This window comes from Drosophila yakuba, chromosome 4 (assembly GCF_016746365.2).
Source record: "Drosophila yakuba strain Tai18E2 chromosome 4, Prin_Dyak_Tai18E2_2.1, whole genome shotgun sequence".
In the NCBI taxonomy this organism is placed as follows: Eukaryota; Metazoa; Arthropoda; class Insecta; order Diptera; family Drosophilidae; genus Drosophila; species Drosophila yakuba.
The window spans coordinates 768,369-787,892 of NC_052531.2; the positions used below are offsets into that span (position 1 = coordinate 768,369).

Below are 19,524 nucleotides of genomic sequence, written 5' to 3' on the forward strand. Positions count from 1 at the left end.
TCGACGTTCATACGGACTGACATGGCCAGATCGACAAGGCTATTGATCAAAATCAAGAATATATATACTTTATATGGTCAGAAATGCAACTCTACGAGAAACGGGTATAATAACTTTCCGAGGCCGTTGCTTTCGATTTACCTTAGGACCAAAAGACTATTTTTTACCCATTTTTCCTAAATTCCCAATAAGGTCGATAACGCTTCCTAATCAGAATGATAGTGGAGTCAATATTGTCGCCCAAAAACATTCGAAACTGTCACGCCCACATTTTTAAAAAATGCTTTAATATTTTTACAGTTTTGTATTAGTCTTGTATCTATCTATTTATCTATCTATCTATCTATCAATTTGTATACCACGCCCATAATCCGCTCAAAACTGCCTCGCCCTTTTGAAATTTTTTTTTTATTGTCAAGTTGAACTTTCTCGTTCGCCCTCCCACTTGCTAAGTAACGGGTAACTGATAGCCGAAGAACTCGACCTTAGCATTCTATCTTATTTCTACAGAATCAATGATTCTTCTCTGGTCCGTGCTAAGCGACGGCGAAATCTACTAAAATTGACTCATTTCGTAAGTTGATGTTTTTCGAATGAGTAAGCTAAATAAATATATAAATTATATATGTCAAAATGTTGAATTAAATATTTACATTTACATTTACATTGGTTACAAGTTAGTCAATAGTCAAAAATCCCGAAATCTATATTATTTAAATTTAAAAAAATTGTATTGGAAATTTGATGAGTTACATTTATCTTTTAATTTACTCGCCAAAATGTGGTTTTCTTACGTTAAATATAACCTTAAACATTTCTTGTTTAAATTAGGAAGAAAATTTAATAAATAATTTGCGCAAAGAAAGCTTGTAACTCGCCGAATTTTTCTCAGCAATTGTGCAATACAAATTTTGGTAACTCTTAAACTTGCATGTTCATTACAATAACAACACATGACTTTTTAGTACAAGAAGTAATCTATCCAAAATCAACGCCTTAACGTTCAGTGTGAATGATCTATTATAAAATATTTAAGTAACCGGTTCTCATCTCCAAGACATCGATAGCTGTTATATATTTGATTGCGTTCTCTATCGTACGTTAAATGCCGGTAATGCAATTTTATTGAATTGGGTGTGCTTAATAAAAAACAGTTGCTCTGTCGTGCCAATGTATATTCTGTCAGAACAGTTCTTCTGCAGAATCGCTTCCCATATGCTAATCAACTTTTGCAACTCTAAATTTTACCATCTTTTCATACAAAAGGCGTGTCGAAATACTGTCGGAATGTATACCTGGGGAAACAACTTTTCTAGTGTACACACGTAAATTTTTGGCCACTCTGCGGGTGTTGATATCAGTGTTATTCGGATCAAAATATATCGTGAATTTGTAAAGAGATCACCACATGCGTTGTTAGTGCACTGCAATTTGGCAATAAGCTGTTACATTAAATTTAAGGATCGACGTCTACATAACTACATATGTATATGAACTCGTTCATACTGTATTCGATGTTGTGTGTTTCAGATAGGGTGTGAGAAGAAAAGAAGTTACAAGGGGTGAGTGACACAAAAGTTGTAAGTTAGGGGTTGGTTATAAGCGCGGTATTCTGTATTTTGGGTGCTAAGACGTCGCGGGCATTCAATAAGAAAGGAAATACTTTAATTCAGTTACCGGAAACTAATACATTAGAAAAGGTGCCTTAAATAAAACAAAAAAATATAACTGGGACATAACCATATTCCAGGGGTTTTTGCACAGCTATTACTTCCATAACTATGCGTATGTATACCAAATGCAATTTCGTTTTTTTCTATATATTTCAGAAAATTCAGCAAGGGGAGAACTTCAAATGTATTGGTACTAACATTCAACTTGGGTCTTGCCAAATGTGGCCAAACGAGAGTCTTTTAGCTTAAAGCTGGGTAATACCTTGGCATGTCTACAGCACACTTCACCAATGAATTAAGTAGATTCAACAGAGTGAGTTCCAGTTCTCCATCGAGTTCCATCTCATCCGTCAACTTGTCATCTGCTTCAGTGTCACCAAGCTTCTCCTCATTGTGAGATAGTGCTGTTGCACCGGTTTTAATTTCGCTTCAAAAAGGGTACGAGAGTCCAACTGCTATGTCTGCTCAGGTCACATCGAAGATCCCTACTAACATTAATTTGAAAGGATCTATCCAGAAAATAAACCCAGCACACCATCCCGATATGTCTGAACAATCCAAAGTCAATGAATCCACGTTACCACTGTCCGAAGATCCGAGGACACTGCAATTGGCGTTGGAACTATCATTGGTCGGATTAAACGACAATCAAAATTGCTATGTGCAACCTGCTCAACCGCTACCAATGCCCCTAGGTGCACAAAATGACTTTGAAATTGGGACCATAAACATGCACACATTTTCTAAAGTAGACAGCACGCTACCAATTCAATCGGCACCGAACTGCCTTCTATTACCGACTGCCGGCGCCGCCAGTTCAGAAGATCGATCCAAAAAGTCGCAAAATATGACCGAATGTGTTCCAGTCCCTAGTTCAGAACATGTAGCAGAAATAGTGGGCAGGCAGGGTAAGTATTTTATAAATTAAATAATATACATATTATTTCTTAACTCATATTCACTTGTTTCTATTGAGATTTGATTCCCAATTGTTTAAAAATTGTATTATTTCATAGAGTACTCAAAGCATTTAAGTGGATTATCTATGTTAATTTAATACGTCGTATTGTCTAAAAATAAAATTCAATCGTTTTTGTTTCTTTGTACGGATTAGAATTAGAATTTAAAGTATAATGATTGAGCGGTAGAAAAATTAATAAAAAATTTATAGGGAAACCAATATAGAGAATCGTTATTTTAACCGTATTAATCAGGATCGATTGGCTATGTGATTAGGCGTCGAGATCTCAATGTCATCGTTTGTATGTTTATCAGAAGATTGCCACGCCCACACTAACCCCCACAAATCGCAAAAAATTTTACGACCACACATTTCAAAGATCTTTAAAGAATTTGTATACTCATAGAGTATACTCGTAGAGTAAAAAAATTTACTTAACACATAAATGATTTTCACTTGAATGATCAATAAATTATATGTATGTATATGTTTTATATATATTTAAAGGTGAAGTTGGCTATCCGACTTTCATAAATGAGGTGTCAACCATGAGTCCTTTAATTTTTTAAATTTTAGTTTTTATTTTTACCGGATGGTTTTGTGAACTTTATGGTACCAATACAAATCCTTTTAGTTATTGCGCTACCTTTTGATTTGTTGAGATTCGTGTATACATATGTATATACAAATGCAGGAGTTGCCTTCAATGTGATTCATCACTACGTTAACGTGAATGATGCAATGAAGTAGCTTGCCTGAAGTCACAGTTTGTATAAGTGCATTTCTATGTGTGGTTTCTTTAACATTATATCGGGTTACGATATGATTATTTATTAATGGTTATATGTTAAGAAAAATTACAGTTATGCTTTTAACTATACTTTCTTATACTTATCTGATTTACAGATAAATTATGCTAAGTAAATACGAGTGCCATTCTTAGTGATAAAAGTCCTTAAAAAATAATGTGGAATATATTTACTTTTTTAATTACCCACATTCCATTTCAGGGTGCAAAATCAAAGCTTTGAGAGCCAAAACTAACACTTACATTAAGACGCCAGTTCGAGGAGAGGAACCTGTGTTCGTGGTGACTGGTCGAAAGGAAGATGTAAACAAGGCTAAACGAGAAATTCTTTCCGCTGCTGATCACTTTAGCTTAATTCGCGCATCACGTAAGCCTATAAGCGACAGTCACAACAACGGAAATGTAGGAAGTGCGAGTAGCTCTAGTGGTGGTGCAGTTCCTCGCATGTCAGGTCCCCCTTGTATGCCTGGTCAGGTAACCATACAGGTACGTGTACCTTATCGGGTAGTGGGACTCGTTGTTGGGCCAAAAGGCGCTACAATCAAACACATTCAACAAGAGACGCAAACTTACATTGTGACACCATCGCGAGAAAAGGAACCAATTTTTGAAGTTACTGGCTTGCCAGACAACGTTGATACTGCACGAAAGCAAATAGAAGCTCATATTGCCCTTCGAACTGGGAGTGGATCTGGAAATGCTGATCCTATTACTATGGAAATTAGTAATTTGGCTGAGGCTAATGAATACGCGTCACTGCCTTCATTAACGCAAATTCTAAATGATGATTTGAATTCGGAAATTTTATCGTCCATATACAAAAATGCCCATCCGTCTACACAGGAGTATGCAAATAATTCCATGAAGACGATTGGAAACGTAAGCAATTCAGTGCAGCACGTGCAAGGTCATCATACTGGTAACTGTTTTCAAAAATCTGAGTTTGCTGATATGGAAATGACAGCAAATTTAACGGCAACAGATATATATGACAAACGTCTTCCTGGAAATGAAGTTTCTATGCCTTTGGCCAAAGCTAATGTTGCTAATATTGTTTTTCGCACTACGTCTAGTAAAACATTGTCTTTCTGTACTCCCACATCTACATCGGCATCTTTTCATCCCAACTGTAATGCCAATATTTTAACAAGATCTTGTTCATCTGCTTCTTCTACCACTTCAACAAAAAGTACCAACAATAGCGCAAATACACCTCCAGAAATATTGAATATATGGAGGAGTATTAGTGATTCAATTGACGTTGACGAGGGTATAGGGGACTCTCCCAGTATTTGGAACCAACCGACAAATATCATACCTACAGCTCACTGCTCGCCCACAATCTCAATAAGCCCTACCGACTCTCTTTTAGGTATGGGTGAACATTCTGGAAATCAACAAAATCATAACCACATTAAAGAGCCCACTACGTGTAATATCCCACAAAAGATAAAAACCATTCAAGTGCCATCCAACGCAGAAAAAATTTTAATTCATCGTGAATGCTTTGTATGTAATGAAAATAATGTTACCACTGCTTTGGTTCCATGTGGTCACAATATGTTTTGTATGGAATGTGCTAATCACATCTGTCTTTCTATGGATGCTGTTTGTCCGGTTTGTAATTCTATTGTCTACCATGCAATGCGAATTTTAGGATAATTTGAGTTTTTTTAAGTGTTTAATATTTGTTTGTTTTTTAGTTAATCGGTTTTACATCTAGTCGTGGCTTCCGTGAAGTCTATTAGTCTACATAAGTTGAACGTTTAGGGATTATAAAGATTTCTTCATTTCAAATTTATTTATGTCTAGGGATCTGAAACACATATTTAGTTTATAAATTTTTTTTTTTTCAAAACATGATAACCGTCTTCTATTTTTATTTAAAATTCAAATTGACAATATGATGTTAAATTCTGGAGGCTTTCGCCCTTATTAGTATTTATTATTTCAAAAGTGTTTCAGCCAGGTGTTTTGAAAATTAAGCGTTTGGCGAAAAGGTAGTACCCTTCTGAAACCCAGCTTCTATCCTATATATAAGCAAATGAACTTCGTATTAGTTTTCTGTGTAACTCGTATAATATAATTTTTGTAAGAGGTTCAGAAAGTCTTTCGAAACCTATAATGTGTATATATTCTTGATCACAAGAATGCCTGTAAAAAATATTAGGTATGATTCTTCTAAGGCTCTGAATTTGAAAAAGTTTTATTTTAAAACGTTGATTTACATTTTATATTTGTCTTTTCTATTGTGTCGCAAGGAACGCGACAACAAACCTGTAGCAGCTGCGCAGTAGCTCTCATTTTAAACCGTGTTAAAAACTTACAATGGCTTTCGTCTAATTTAGTTTTCATAAGAGAGTATAACATTTTACATAAAGTATAACATTTGCAATCAACATCAACGGCCGACCTGACCTCGGCATGTCCGTCTGTGCAAACCAGTTTTAAAAAGGTATTCTCGAGATTTCCTGTAGTATACAAACTAAAACGGCACACTTTAGATATCTATTTGATGCAGCTTTAAAAATATTTGAAAGTGAGCAAATGAAAAAACTTCTGATATATCCCGTTACTAATCGAGTGAATGGTATACGAGGATCGTTGAGAAGTATTTAACAGGTAGATAGAAGCGTTTTTGAAAGTAGATATTGATTTTTAATAAGTTCCGATTTAAAGAAGTAAGTAAGAATGTAATCGCCTTTAGGTGTCTGTCGTGGCTTGCATATATCTTCCTCTCGTACTCTTTGTCCAAAGCGATCTTTATTTTTTATTTTGGGAATATTACTCTTTGTAACCCTCTTTGTCATAGCTGCAATAGATAGAAATTTTTTTTTTTAATAACAAGTTGGTAATTAATTTAAATTAAGTCTAACTTTAAGAAACTTTTAAGAAAGTTTCATAATGGGCCAACGATACTATACTCAAACGAACCGATATTTTTATTAAGCATGGCTTTATAGAATAGATGTAGCGGGTTGCATGTGGTTACGTTTGTTTATTCTGCTACTTAAATGTTAAACACTAGAGAGAACTTCTTGAAATTTACAATTCTGGAGGCATATCGATTTAAATTAAAAAACTTTTTGCCACGCCCACTCTAACGCCCACAAACCCCACAAAGCTGCCACGCCCACACTTTTAAGAAATGTTTTGATATTTTTTCATTTTTGTATTAGTCTTGTAAATTTCTATTGATTTGCCAAAAAACTTTTTGCCGCGCCCACTCTAACGCCCACAAACCGCCCAAAGCCCACACTTTTGAAAAATGTTTTGATATTTTTTCATTTTTGTATTGGTCTTGTAAATTTCTATCGATTTGCTAAAAAACTTTTTGCCACGCCCACTCTAACGCCCACAAACCGCCCAAAGCTGCTACGCCCACACTTTTGAAAAATGTTTTGATATTTTTTCATTTTTGTATTGGTCTTGTAAATTTCTATCGATTTGCCGAAAAACTTTCTGCCACGCCAACTATAACGCCTACAAACCACCAAAAACTGTGTTTAAGACTCTCCTTCTCCCTTCCACTAGCTGAGTAACGGGTATCAGATAGTCAGGGAACTCGACTATAGTGTTTATTATCACTTACACAATTTTAAAAGACACGGTTTCGCCAAAATGGCGTTTCTAGTTTGTGGTCACGGAAAGGCTGGCTGGACTCAATCACTTTCGGGAGGCATCTCTTAAGCAATTTCGAGTAATAGCTTTTGAAACTTTGACGCGATATTCTATTGCCTATCGATTTAAGCCAAAAATAGATTTATTTAAGCGTCTACAGGTAGTTCGCCCTTAATTTTACAAATAGCGGAAATAACATTTTTTCTCAGTGTTTTTAGGAAGGTATAAATAAAATAAATAAATATATTTTAAATTAATAATTATATGAGTAGAATATTTAATATAATATATTTTATTTAAAACAAAAAAATACTAAACCCATCTACTAGGGAAGACCTACAATCTCTAATGATACATTTTAATAGCATAAACAAGGAACATAGATTATACAAATAATGGTAATTTATTATATTTTAATATTATTTAGTTAATAATATATAAACGTATTTTATATTAAAAATCGTGAAGCGAACTATATTCGTATTGGATTATTAAAAAAGTAAACTAAAATATGTTTTTAAAGAAAATAGATCGATTTTATTTTTACTATTGGTTGTTCGGCGTTTGTCCGCAAAAATGTTTTATGTGTAATAAATCTGGCACGATTTTTGTGTTGATTGAGGCCTCTTTATAACTTATACTGATGTAATCCCAAATATTTGGTTGAATTTGGAGCACAAATTGCAAGCGAGATTTCATGTGTACATACGTATTATTTTTTTTGTATATGTTTGCAAGTTATAAACACTTCTTTTGATTATATCTTCGGTAAAAATATCGATATTTAATTTTTTAATGCTACATATACCGTAGGTTTTTCAACCTTTTGGGGCTATTTCACCGAAGATAGTATCAGGAATTCTTTTCATGACCGGATTCGGTAACCCTAAATCGTAATTAACGAAAATTTTTGGGTGCGATCAATGTAATTTTTCATAATTTACAGTTCTATCAAGCAATATTGGAATGCTTTGCGTAAATTCTTTATCATTGACTTTTTGGCTTCTTATGTAAATGTGGGTTACTAAGGTTTTTAATTACCAAAAAATATATACGAGGTGGTTTTTAGCACTGCATAGTATTTCAACAATTAAAAGCTTATGAACTAATCAAAGACATTGAAATTATTTATTTAAATGATTCCTGGTGTATCCTGACTAATTAGTTAAAGTGTACTTAAAGTAATTCTAGCGGTTATTTGAGAAAAAGCTTCATTAATGTATCGTATTTTTTGCGTTTTTTTTATACAAATTACTCTTATATTCGTCAGATTGTTTGACGTTGTGAAATTAGGACTTCTACAGATTTGGGTTTTAGAACACAAATATATTAATGAAAATAATTTTTTTTTACCTATCGGTACCCATAAAACTTTGAAAATCTGATGATTATTTCGAAGTGTTGGTAGAAAATATACATATAAGCTCAATAAATACTTGTCAAAATTTTAAAACTTTTGTCATCTACCATCGAGTAAAAATTGAGTTTCAGATTTCTTTTTTTTTTATTTTTTTAAACAATTAGAAAAATTTTGTACATATTTTAGCTCTAGTCCATTTCCAATATCGGATTGGAATCCATTTTTATTAATAATGTGGATGAAAAATAAATCCTATTATTGACCATGTTTCTATTAAGCAAAAGACGTTTAAGCATTGTAACTTAACCTTACATGAAGAAGTCTATTTTTATTTCCAATTTGTGGCAAACTTTTTATTTTCGATCTCCGTCAATTAAACATTAAAGTATAATTTTTTATACACTTTAATTAACAATTTTAATGAATATTTTTTTAATATATTAGGTTGAACAAAAAATAAAAATAAATAAAAATAAAAAAATTTCATTTATAAAACAAAAAAAAGGAAAAATATATTGTATCTTAAAAGTAACCTTTATGACACTTATTCTCTGAAAAATGTAAAACGACTGATAAATTAGCATTAACATTAAGATCGGACAGAATATAAATATATAACAGATAAAGTAAAAAAATTACAAAAGTTATATATACTTAAAACTACGATATATGACCCACAAGTGACAACTACCTTTAAAATATTACGATTAATGTGAATAAAAAGACTTATATATTTATAGTCAATCATATTTAATATTTATAATACAATTCAAGTTGCGCGGAATGTTATAAAGCCCAACGTATTCCAGTTATGTTTAAATTTGGATGTTTAATATTAGCATTTATGGTATGCCTGTGTTATTAACATTTTGTACTGTTCGTTCACCACGGTTAAATGAATCAATCGAATATTTGTAATAGAGGCTGGCTTATATATATTAAAATGTATATAATTTTATAATAAAGTCTATAAGGTCAAAATTTTAAACGAGTGAGACTAAATAATTTATTAATCGCACAAAATAAACCTCTTACATTATTCATATATCTAGACAAATTTAATTTCATAAACAGATTTTAAAAAAATATATGTAACATTTATGTATACATACTATATTATATAGTTATATATACGTATTACTTAGCCGTAAAGAATATTCTTCGTAAGATAGCATACTATTTTAAGGAATTTAATGCGTTCTCATTCATATGACGAAGAATCAGTATTTTAAAATAAAATACATAGGACATATTAGTGTGTAACATTGCATAATTTAAGGTTTTTTTATAAAATAATACAACATCTAGGGTGCTTATAACAAACTGGAATTATTATTGTTTAATGATAACAAACGTATATAATATTTTTTGAAAAAAATCATTGAAAATGTATCCATGGAAAATGTAAGATTTAAGATATGGATACCCAACGGTCGAGTTCAGATTAAATTACGGACCTCGGCAATTGTAACACTGTAATTCCTGAGAAAATTCAATATCATGCCAAAAACAATTGCAATTGAAAGTAAAAATTTTACAATTGGTTTTACCTGAAAATGATGCGTACATATTTAGTTAAGAAGTTAAATTTTTTTATCACATTTAAATTTAATTGTTAATATATTAGTATGACGCAAAATAAAATAAAATATTCATTTAAAATCCAATCCACGTAGAGTGTACATTTAATTTTTTTTTCATATTTTGTTTTTACCAAGTTATACATTTTAGTTGCACATTTATTTCGGCTATACGTTTGGTTCTGCATTAAATAAACTTCTCTCAAATAGAAGCTTTATTACACTATACAAAATATAATTTGTAGGAATTGTGTACATACGTACAAGCAAAAGGAGTACATATTTTTTTAAACAGTTTATAAGGACTTGCATTTAACTTATAATTGGCAGCTAATATATTTACAACGAATGTTTTACAAATTCAAATGATGGATTACTTTAATTAAGAAATAAAAACAAATAAGTAATGCAAAACAACAATAAATTCAGAGAAATAATACATATATGTATGTATATGAATTATAAATATATTAATCTAATTTAAAATGAATAATAATTATCTAATTAGAATAAAGTAAGACCCCAATAACATAAATAATATTAATAATATGAAAATATCCGTATTGTGTTCGACAGAAAATAAAATATCTTAGAAGTACATTTCATATATCGATTTAAATTGGCATACTCATTTTACTGATTAGTATTCACATAAAAAAGCCAACTCAAGAACCGATACCCCTAAATTTATATGAGAAATATTTATGCAAATATAAGTATATCAATATATATAGTAATGTATCACTAAATGGTTATATAATAAATTTTTCGGAGATAAATAAATTTGTTTGCCATAATGACTTGCATTTTGAGTTCTATTAGCAGCATATTTTCCAAATAAAAGTGGAAGGGAATACAGCAACCGTCTATAGACTAATTTTTAATTAAATCATTAAAAAATACTATTAATATCAATTATTGGAACGCCATATATGAGTAGTCGGTGATGAGTAAGGTTGCAAACGATCGCCATGTATTGTTCACGACCTTTTGGCGCTGTAACCTGCTACTTCTTAGGGGTTGTATAGGGTGGAGTTAAGTTTTTGCGTGTCTGTGCAGTATTTTTTTTAGGTTTTTATACCCACCCGTTACTCGTATAATAAAAGGGTATACTAGATTCGTTGAAAAGTATGTAACAGGCAGAAGGAAGCGTTTCCGACCATATAAAGTATATATATTCTTGATCAGGATCAATAGCCGAGTCGATCTGGCCTTGCCGTCTGTCCGTCCGTATGAACGTCGAGATCTCAGGAACTACAAAAGCTAGAAAGAGACATAGAAGCAGCGCAAGTTTGTCGATTCAGGTTGCCACGCCCACTCTAACGCCCACAAACCGCCCAAAACTGCTACGCCCATACTTTTGAAAAATGTTTTAATATTTTTTCATTATTTTATTTGTCTTGTAAGTTTCTATCGATTTGCAAAAAAACTTTTTGCCACGCCCACAAACCTCCCAAAGCTGCCACGCCCACACTTTTGAAAAATGTTTTGATATTTTTTTATTTTTGTGTTGGTCTTGTAAATTTCTATCGATTTGCCAAAAAACTTTTTGTCACGCCCACTCTAACGCCCACAAACCGCCAAAAACTGTCAGTGTTGAAGACTCTCCTTTGCACTTCCACTAGCTGAGTAACGGGTATCAGATAGTCGGGGAACTCGACTATAGCGTTCTCTCTTGTTTTAATCTTAACCCACACTATATTAGGAATATAACACGACCATCGCCTATAAATGGTTACCTATCATCAGCTGATGTGGGAGCACTTTTCAAAACTATTTTCATTATTGGCGAAAAAATGGAAAGTAAGAAATTAGTATAGTAGCCGAAATTCCAAATTTTTTTTTCATTTTTTTTTTTTACTAAGAAGGGATAGTCAACATTTTTTGAAGTTTTGGAGTTCATAATCCGAATTCTTCGTTTCATCTTTCTCACATTAAAAATAATTTTTTTTATCAAAGAAGGAATAGTCAAAATTTCTTGAAGTTCTGGAGTTCATAATCTAAATTCTTCGTTTCATCTTGTTCACATTAAAAATATTTTATTTTTAAAAATAACTTTCTTTACACTCATCCAAACGGCGTTTACGTTGGGGCCTATATCGAAGGAACTTATCAAAATTTGTTTGAAAACTTTACATTGTAGAATATTACCCGATACTCGTAGGGGTAAACCCTTTTACCCTACGAGATTCGTTGAAATGTATGTAACAGGCAGAAGGAAGCGTTTCTATCGATTTGCTATAAAACCCACGCTCACAAACAGCCAGAAACGGTAAAAAGGTATCAGATAGTCGTGAAACTCGATTATAGCATTCTCTCTTGTATTTTTAAACATTAGAATGTTAAGATGCGTAACGTCATCTTCTGTCTGGCTTTAGATCTAGTTCTAGGTTCTCATTATTCAAATTACAAAGGGACAGCGCCACTAAAGTAGCTGCATAGCGTATGCCGTTACGCATCTTAGAGATTCGACTTCGCTTTTACTAATAACTTTGACTATGATCACTAGCATTTCTCTATTGCTGTGGCACGTTATTTAACTTTTTAATTCGTTTTGTGTGCTTAGGCTAGCCTCAGAACCCATCAAATCCTTATTTATTTTGAAATGAACAACAGCCTTGATCGTAACGAAACTTTGTCTAGCTTGCACACGCACAAATCCATTTATAGTCAAAAATTCTTACGATGCAAATTAGGTAATAACACGGCCTACAATGATCTACATATAGCCGTTCAGACTATTTTTCTCTGTCATTTCGTATTTATTGGATGTTCTAAAAACTTAAGGCACTTAGTTTATTTTAACGTTGTATTTCTTAATGCGTCATAAAAGCTTTAAAACGAATAATGTTTGCTTGCTTTTTCTTTTCACTCGTAATTAAATGCACAGTTTAAAAAGTAGTGTTTGGTTTTATATTTCTCTTATAAGCTTAATTCTTAATTCGTACATATTATTTTAAAATGTTTTTATTTACTGTTTAATTGCGATCTATTTATTAATGTAACACTCGGAATTATCAGCAATCTGACATATTTCACGGTTAATAAATGTATTTTTTAATGAAAATCTGGGAAATATACGTTATACTAGCATTCTCAAACAGATTAATATTACTTTTACGTATATTTATTTACATTCCGTATGTATTATTCGCTAAGAACAGCTGCAACCCTCGACAGACATATTTGGTATAACACTTAAAACCAGATTATGGTTATCGTCAAAATATAACAAACTTAAGGAACTCATTTTTGTCGGCGAGCAACACGGTGTGGCCGATGTCGTTAAGGCTGCTAAATGTGTATGGGGATATTGCTCTAGGTAACCAACTTTACAATCACCGCTGCAGAAGTATGCGTCAAAGGACGTTGGGGCTACAACGAAATGCCATCCAAAACTGGTGAAGTTAACTTTAAGGGGATATCGACAACATCGCATGTCATGATCATTTTCTGTGCAGTCCATATATACGCTGCGCTTTCTCCGATGCTTTTTTTGTGACCCAATTTCGATGTGAACAGTCTGAAATATTTAAAAAATATGAAGTAGAGTAAGTATTGGGCTTTATTATAATTGGCATGGCATCTAACCAATGGATTTTTCGTTGTGTTATCAGTGGTCACCACTAATGTCTTCATCCAGGTTTCTGCGCCCTTTATTAGAATTTCCTGCGTCATATTTGACCCAAGATTACCAAGCAGAGACTTTAAGTCCACAGTAACCCATTGTCCAAGTCCTGACGGAATACTTTGCCGAAACTCAAACATTTTGACTTTAGAAGTAAAGCTTGTTGAATTTGCAAGCTTAATAGCGCGGTGAATAGTCACAACAATATCTTTACAAGGCTGTTTTTTAATTTCTTCAATAAGCCCAGGCTGATGAGTACTTATCCAATCCCAACCACGTAAATATAGATGAAGGGTAGCGTAAGACAAATCAGTGTAGCTACTGTCTATTTGAAATCGAAATACATCGACCTTGCGATTGTGTCGAACATGAGGTTGAATTTCTAAATTAACGGAAATATAAACGAAAATTATTATGTTTTTATTAATAATTCGCAGTTTCATTTTCTAACAGCATAAATGGAGTTTTGATAATATGGTTGTTATGAACATAACTATGTATTGATTATTATTTCAAAGTATTAATTTGTCCAAACTTTTTTAATTGTAGCTGAGGAGTAACGATGAGAAATTTATGTGACTACAATTTTTGTACGAATAGTCTTTTAATAAGCCACGTCTTTATAACGGAATAGCTACTTCTGTTCCTCCGAAAGCGTATATGTACAAAAATCATATCACTTTGGATGGCAGTCCACGTAGTGGCAAACCCAAAAGAGTGTGTGAAGATAAATATATGTACATAATGAAATTAATGTCTGCTGCGGTTTTACGTTTGTTGTCAAGTAATAACATCAATCGAAAGGTAACGCAAAAATTATACCCATAATTAAGGAAAATATTTGGTTCAGGAAAAAACTTTTTTAAAGTACAATAAAAAAACTGATGAGGCTCGCGCAGGATGAGTAAATTTTATAAAGTGTTTTCCAAATGTAAATCGCAAAATCATTTTTCGTCACTAATGTTGATATCAGAATTAGTTGATAAAGAAGTCACATTAGTTAAACAGTATCCAATAGAAAAATTAAGTATATTTTGCTCTCGAGACTTATATTAATTAAATCTAAAATCAAATCAAAGAACATACTAAAGTTGGAAATATGATAATGAATTAAAAAAAACCTTTCTTTAAAAATAGTGGCTGCGATTCCCACACAACCATATCTGGCACTATAAGATTAATATAAAATTAATTATGCAGATTCTGCTGGCGTATGTATGATAAATTATCTGCATCTATCTTATAAATGCTGTTTACTTACTTTCAGGAAAGATGTATATACTGCTGATGTGTGATAAAATACTTTCGTAATCCTCATCGTTGGTCTTAATGGGAATATCCGATTTTTTGGCTTGATTTTTATTCAAATCTATTAGAAATTCATTAACAGTGTTAGCATCATCTCCCTGCATCTGGGCGGATGAACTTTCATCAAAAAAATCAGCCATGATGTGGCCGCCATAAGTGTCATTTATAGATAAGTGAGATTCGTCATTGTTTTCCATGCGATTCCAGACTTTATTTTTTGAGGATCCATTATAATTTTTATAAAAGTTATCTATTATATTTTGTGGTACCGAAATTGGTTTTGTTATATTGGGAAGTTTTTTTAAATTCAAGCGCATAAGTATGTGCATTTTAATCGATTCTATACTATCCACTTTTGCTTTCTCACGCAACTGACGTTGTAACATACTTTCTATATTAATTAAGGTATTGCGATACATAGATACACTTTGTCCTCTTGATAGATCTCCGTACTCTGATACCTTTGCTGAAGGGGAACTTTTTTTCCCCAGTTTACTTTGTACTTTCATATTGAATATTCCCGTATTTTCATTCATTTTATCCTCCTCCGATAGTGAAGAACCATTTTTACTCAACAAAACCATTTCCGGACTATCGCCGTTGGAAGAATTACTAAAGCTTTTAATTTCTTGTTGATCATAGGCACTGACTACAGTCGCTAATATTAAAAGTACGGTGACCGTCACATATCGTGTTACACGGAAATTGCATCTCATATGTCCAAGAATATTCATTCGCCTATTTTTTTTTGAGTAAAAATTAAATCTGTAAGAACCTGGAATCTCAGTTTTGTTGGAGTGCACTTCTATGTGAACTGTTGTATCTGATGTGTATTGTCGAGTCTTTTTATTTAGGGATCTATGATATTGATCATAAGTTTCGTATTTTTTCCAACCGCAGCATGAGTTGGCCAGCATGATTTTTGATCAAACCGTTGATGAATGCTGAAAAAAGCTTGTATTGATAAGTATATTTTTATAAAGTCAAATTTATATATAATATGAAAGATAAAATATACAGTAAAAATAAGAGAAAGTCGAGTTTCCCGACTGGCAGATACCCGTTACTCAGCTAGTGGATGTGCGAAGGAGACTCTTCAACACTGACAGCAAACCTATAGAAATTTACAAAACTAACAAAAAATGAAAAAAGATCAAAACATTTTTCAAAAGTGTAGACGTGACAGTTTAGGGCGGTTTGTGGGCCTTAGAGTGGGATTGGCAACATTGGTCAACAAGCTTGCGCTGCGTATATGTCTGCATGCTTAATCTCAACTTTCTAGATTTTATAGTTCCTGAGATCTCGACGTTCATACGGACGGAGAGACAGACGGGCATGGCAAGATCGACTCGGCTATTGATCCTGATCCAGAATATATATCCTTCATATGGTCGAAAACGCTTCCTTCTGGCTTTTACATACTTTTCAACGGATCTAGTATACCCTTTTCCTTTACGAGTAACGGTTATAATAATAAGTATTATTTATTTTCGGATACGGCAGCTTGTGATCGGTCTTAACAACCTATATTTATATCTTGTTACGATCACTTTTGTTAGAATGAATTTTTGCCTTTTTCCTTATGGCCTTTCCCATTTGACACAGCTCTTTCATATAAATTCGCGAAATCCAAGCTATGATGATTTCTTTTCGCAATCAACGTCCAAATTAAGGCTACTTTTTTTTTTTTTTTTAACAAAATGCAAGCTTATAAAGCAAAACATTAGCGCGGAAGTCAATTATGGACCTTCATAAAGAAAAACAGAAAAAGAAAAAAGTTTAATTATCAGCTAATGCTACCAAGGTGAAGGACTTCCTCCAATTCTCAAAATCTTGAAAATGTCAGCAAAAGTTGGACAATATACAATTTTGGTTTTAATTTGATAAACTTCGGACGACTTAATTATATAGTTAATTCTAGAATCCTAGACTCGTTGTTACAAAAGTTGATATTATAACCTTTGCATAAAAACTCTTTCTAAAATTGTTCTGTCTTCGAAAAAACTTACTCTGAAGTCCAAAATCCAGTAGCACCGGAATAATTGATTTTTTAAAAACCGAAGCTAAAACCCATATTATCTGCATTTTTTAAGCCGCCTTGGAAGCGAGACGCCAGTGGAAAAACGACCACCCCAATGTGCACACAGTCATAAAAGTTAGTTTGAGCATGTGTACATATGTATGTATATGCAAAGTCCGTTCACAAGCGTTTCACATAAATCCTCTTGATGACCACTATTGTATTCAATTAAAACCATTTATAAACATAATAAATTATTGTGCTCTTGAACTTCAGTTCATGACTGAAAGTGCATTATTCCCCTTTTACAAACAGATCAACGTAAATGAGATATATCATATGTACATACAACTTAATTTACCAGAATAAATGGTATGCAAATAAACACATGTACATTTTTATATCTGTTTATGTACAAATATGTACATACGTAAATATACATTTATAATATTTTAGCAATAAAAAACTTTTTAAAACACCTACCAATTGTACATATATAAGTACATATAAACTCATCTATCGTATTTGTTTTATTTTTATACACTTGTACAACCGAAATCTATTTTGAAACTAGGCAATTGTGTGTTTTAACATGTAGTATGTACTTATTAAATGTTTTATATTGAAGCAACAGTAGGGCAATGGTTGCGGGGATAAATAACTTGCAACACGGTTTTGTTAAATTTGGTATTCATTGCACAAAAACACATAGTTCGAAATATTTGTGTGTTAAATTGCGCACAAAATAATAATTATATATTTTTCATATAGAAACAATATTTGGAAACCCTGATATTCTGTTCTGCTGGCTGTGTGATTGAACGTCGAGATGGAACTGAAAGCAGCTGATCAGATGCGATCGGATACATACGGCTCCCCGGCGATTTCGTTTTAGGTGGCATAACAGGCCCACTTTTAAAAAGGTTTCTGCTTAAACGCATGCCAAGAGTAAACTTTAATTGTGATTAACATTTCTATTGAGCAAAATATTCATAAAGATTTTTAATATATGTATTTGCTTTTGAATATTTTTCATGATTAGCAGCGGATAATACAAAATAAAGTAAACATTTTTTAACATTATTAATATCGGTAATAACTCCATGATATAAAAAATATTTTAAAAATAAATATATCCTTAAGTCGTCTTAGACTTAACATTTATGGTAGTGCTGTAATAATACAGTCTTTATCATTGCTAACCCTTTACAAGAATTTTTTTCCTGGGTGTACAATTGAAACATACCACCTGGCATTTAAGAGCAACTAAGTTAGGTAATGGTCTATTAGCAGGATTTCTTTTTTTTTTAATAATTTATAAATGTTGTAATTTTTACATAATAATTACAACTGAATTTATTTGTACAACTCCACAGCCACGGAAAAAATATGGAGGCTTTTGAATTTTTTGAAATATTTAATTTCTTAAACTCGTTTTCACCCCTAATTACTTCTCAAAGGACTACTTGTTGATACGAAAATAATCTTTAAAATTCATCCGAAATTCTCCTACATTCTTGAAAACATTTGCCGTTCTAAAACCGAGTGCGGTATGGCATTACTTGCACACGTCACATTAAATGCTGTGATGTCCTCTGGTTTAATGAAACCAAGTTAAACTACTTTCAATGAAAGACGGACTCGCAAAATTGACCTGCTAAATTGTTAAACATCTATGATAAATGGCTTAAAATAACTTTCCCAGTATATTGGTTTGTGATAAAACATTAAAAAGAAGATTATTGTTAAATTTAGTTACATTGTTTCCAACACATATCGTTACCCTGCATTAGAAAATAATAGTTATAAATTGTGAAACGAGCCCATTAAAATGCTTTTGGAAACTCCATAATTAGGTCGCTGACTATTCACGCGATACGTAGTGTTTTCCTTATTAGTCATCGATATATCGACGTTAATACTGATGTTAAAGCCTTTTCACACATACATTCGTGACTTTATTATCGATATAAAACAAACCGCAGAAAAGGTGTTCACACTGATCTAACTTATTGTTTTAGCGTCTGATCAAGTATTCTGTTTTTTTTTTTACGCACCAACAGTAACAAAGTAACCGATAAAAAAAACTTTGGGATTGTAAACTACTTTTTTTTTATTCATTATACCCGTTACTCGTAGAGTAAAAGGGTATAGTAGATTCGTTGAAAAGTATTTTTTGCCACGCCCACAAACCGCCCAACACTTTTTTAAAATGCCTTGATATATTTTTATTTTTTTTGTTAGTAATGTAAATTTTTATCGATCTGCAGAAAAACTAACGCCCACAAACCGCCACAATCTACCAGTGTTGAAGAGCCTCCTTCGCACTTTCACTAGCTGAGTAACAAGTATCAGATAGTCGGAGAACTCGACTATAGCGTTCTCTCTTGTTTTGCTTAAACTTGTCTGTCGCTTTTATAACAACAACCAAACTAATTTTAAGAAGAGCACTATTATCAGGAATAGTGCTTACAGCTGAGCATATAAAGACCATTGTGCGATGTTCGTCCGAAATCTGTAGTATTATATGAATACTTATAATACAGCTATGGACTTCTTAAAAGC

General features: G+C 32.4%; 2 protein-coding genes and 1 long non-coding RNA gene across 9 annotated transcripts; 2 read left to right on the forward strand and 1 right to left on the reverse strand.

Annotated features, from left to right (window-relative positions):
* The first annotated feature begins 1,092 nt into the window (after positions 1-1,092).
* Positions 1,093-5,636, forward strand: LOC6523741 (RNA-binding protein MEX3B). 4 transcript variants are annotated; one of them, XM_002099580.3, is made up of 4 exons: positions 1,124-1,562; positions 1,830-1,986; positions 2,045-2,581; positions 3,645-5,636. In XM_002099580.3, exons 3-4 carry the CDS (start codon positions 2,131-2,133, stop codon positions 5,102-5,104), a joined length of 1,911 nt encoding a protein of 636 aa, XP_002099616.2. In that variant the 5' UTR covers positions 1,124-1,562; positions 1,830-1,986; positions 2,045-2,130; the 3' UTR covers positions 5,105-5,636. The 4 variants fall into 4 exon arrangements, with proteins under 4 accessions (XP_015046880.1, XP_002099616.2, XP_039233003.1 ...); XM_015191394.2 differs by lacking the exon at positions 1,124-1,562 and adding an exon at positions 1,093-1,111 and having other exon boundaries at positions 1,830-2,581; XM_039377069.1 differs by having other exon boundaries at positions 1,830-2,581.
* Positions 5,637-12,902: 7,266 nt separating this feature from the next.
* LOC6523742 (growth/differentiation factor 8) lies at positions 12,903-18,840 on the reverse strand. Of its 4 annotated transcripts, none has more exons than XM_039377070.1 (4): positions 18,719-18,840; positions 14,893-15,883; positions 13,595-14,013; positions 12,903-13,526 (listed from the first exon to the last, which is right to left on the reverse strand). In XM_039377070.1, exons 2-4 carry the CDS (start codon positions 15,854-15,856, stop codon positions 13,158-13,160), a joined length of 1,752 nt encoding a protein of 583 aa, XP_039233004.1. In that variant the 5' UTR covers positions 15,857-15,883; positions 18,719-18,840; the 3' UTR covers positions 12,903-13,157. The 4 variants fall into 4 exon arrangements, with proteins under 4 accessions (XP_039233004.1, XP_015046882.1, XP_002099617.1 ...); XM_015191396.3 differs by lacking the exon at positions 18,719-18,840 and adding an exon at positions 17,443-17,736; XM_002099581.3 differs by lacking the exon at positions 18,719-18,840 and adding an exon at positions 16,949-17,087.
* Positions 17,170-18,137, forward strand: LOC120322148. Its single transcript, XR_005561935.1, has 2 exons — positions 17,170-17,331; positions 17,731-18,137. It is a non-coding gene; the product is annotated as an uncharacterized LOC120322148 (long non-coding RNA).
* Positions 18,841-19,524: the final 684 nt, after the last annotated feature.